At 52.2% G+C, this 324-nt stretch overlaps 1 protein-coding gene across 1 annotated transcript in view; it reads right to left on the minus strand.

Moving 5' to 3' along the window:
• Positions 1 to 323, minus strand: part of LOC102672709 (insulin-like growth factor I) — an 8,991-nt gene extending 8,668 nt beyond the window's left edge. The window contains exon 1 of the mRNA XM_031510289.1: positions 1 to 323. Coding sequence (XP_031366149.1) covers positions 1 to 200 — 200 coding nt within the window. The 5' untranslated portion in view covers positions 201 to 323.
• Between the last annotated feature and the right edge of the window lies 1 nt (position 324).

Consider the following 324-nt stretch of genomic DNA (forward strand, 5'->3'; position numbering starts at 1 on the left):
AACGGTTCGTTGTATCCACGACCCTTGCACGCGAGGTACAGGGCGTCGCTGAGACTTTTCGAGCACAGCCTGAGCAACGATCTCTTGTACGGTATGCCGTTCACGGCGTCGAGAAGTGTGAGCAACACCAAACCGACCAGGACTATCGTCCTGGCCCTGCTCGGCCTGAACATGGCCGTTTTGAAACCACTTCGTGGCATCGTGTCGTCGATAACGATCAATTTTCGTGCGTAATGTACACTGAACGTTTTCGTGAACCAGACTGATACCGATTCACTATAGCAACACAGCGACACGTGTCGTTCCTTCCACTTCTCCAACTTT

The sequence above is a fragment of the Apis dorsata genome, unplaced genomic scaffold (genome assembly GCF_000469605.1).
Source record: "Apis dorsata unplaced genomic scaffold, Apis dorsata 1.3 scaffold_220, whole genome shotgun sequence".
In the NCBI taxonomy this organism is placed as follows: Eukaryota; Metazoa; Arthropoda; class Insecta; order Hymenoptera; family Apidae; genus Apis; species Apis dorsata.